At 42.3% G+C, this 1,595-nt stretch overlaps 1 protein-coding gene across 1 annotated transcript in view; it reads left to right on the forward strand.

Moving 5' to 3' along the window:
* The window catches only part of LOC101850593, a gene marked incomplete in the record, with an annotated part of 36,695 nt that overhangs the window by 19,877 nt on the left and 15,223 nt on the right, over positions 1 to 1,595 (forward strand). Inside the window, 1 exon segment of the mRNA XM_013087191.2 lies at positions 658 to 858. Coding sequence (XP_012942645.1) covers positions 658 to 858 — 201 coding nt within the window.

Below are 1,595 nucleotides of genomic sequence, written 5' to 3' on the forward strand. Positions count from 1 at the left end.
GGGTGGGGGAGGTCTGCACACCTCCAGCATCCTGTTTCTCCTTAAGCTGTTAAATGCATTGTTGTTTGTTTGTTTTTTTAATCTCAAGCTTTATGATAATCGCTGGCTGAGATAGATATCTTCTCATGTTGATAAACTACTATAATATATGCTAAGCATCCATCAACCAACTTAGTGGATGATTGGTGGGTGCTCTGGTGGGCTTTGCTCCTTTCTTGTAAAACGTCTACATATATTGTCTTCATTTCTCCTCCTCGTTTTCTTTGCATATTAGTCTCTAAGAACACCTCTAATCTTTGTCACTTATATTACCTGTGTGTATTGCAAGTGCCGTAAAAGTCTTATAAAACCATCACACACCATCCAGCGTGCACCACCCTCCGCCCGCCCCCACACAGCAGCTCACCATCATCACCAGATACACTTAATGTTTTGTTCTGTTTTGCTGTTGTTGTTTTTGTTGTTTTTGTTTTTACAAGTTTCAACATCTCTGGGGACATTCGTCTAATCCCTTATAATTATAGAGTGCAGATGAAAAGTCAAATGAAATCTGGATATTGATAGAATCAGTCAGTAGGCTCTACTCATTGATTAATCTTATTTTTTTAGTTTGCCCCATCGTTAGGAAAATGACAAGAGGGTGTTATCTTGTTCCAGCGTACCCGACTGTGACTATAACGTCCTGCCCTGTTGTCGTGGACAGTGCAAACAACTACAAGGGTGGCTACATCAGAGAGGGAGCGACGTTCACATGTCAGTGTAATCTTGCACACAGTGGCAACCCTACAGGGGAAATCGACTGGCTGAACAATACTGGACACATCGTCGCTACAGGAAATATGTTGCCCAATGGTATCGGTAAGTGTAGAAATATATACAAAAACACCATAGAGATAGTAACGCCTTAGTAAGGGCAGTTTCAAAGTTGATAATCTTTATAATTACTTTTTTGAAAACCACATCAGCATTTTTGCTTATTAGTTTTCATAAAGGGAACAAACCTATAATTTAGTCCGTCTGCGTGGAAATCCCATAATCTCTACCTTGTAACTTCCTAAGGTTTCCTGTTAGCCCTATTAAGCTGCGTGCACACTAGGAAAATTTCTACTCGTCGGGCGGCTGCGAGTATGCAAATGAGACAAAATATTCGCCGGCTATTCTCTCTTTATGGCCGGGTGACGTACTTATTATTTTAAGTACGGGAGGTCGAAACGTACTTTTCTCCTTCTGCTCTGTTCCTGGCCAGATGAGACTCCTGTGCTCTATACTACAACCCAATGACGACCAAAAAAAACAACAACTCTTAAATATAGAGCAACACAATGATACAAACTCTGGTACCTCATTTAAAGAATATGAGAGGGAAATTAGCTTCGCCAGATCCGTGCTCTTGCCTTGGCGTCGGTGGCCTAGCGGTTAGGCTATCGGACTCGCAACCATAAGGTCGTGGGTTCGAATCCCGTCAGGGGCTCGACGTTGTGTCCTTGGGAAAGGCACTTTACACGAATTTTCCTCTCTTCACCCAGATGGGAATGGGTACTCGGCTATAGACAGCGAAAGATCTTGTCAGTTTGTAAGTGTTTGAGCGCTTAATC

This window comes from Aplysia californica, unplaced genomic scaffold (genome assembly GCF_000002075.1).
Source record: "Aplysia californica isolate F4 #8 unplaced genomic scaffold, AplCal3.0 scaffold00556, whole genome shotgun sequence".
Classification (NCBI taxonomy): Eukaryota; Metazoa; Mollusca; class Gastropoda; order Aplysiida; family Aplysiidae; genus Aplysia; species Aplysia californica.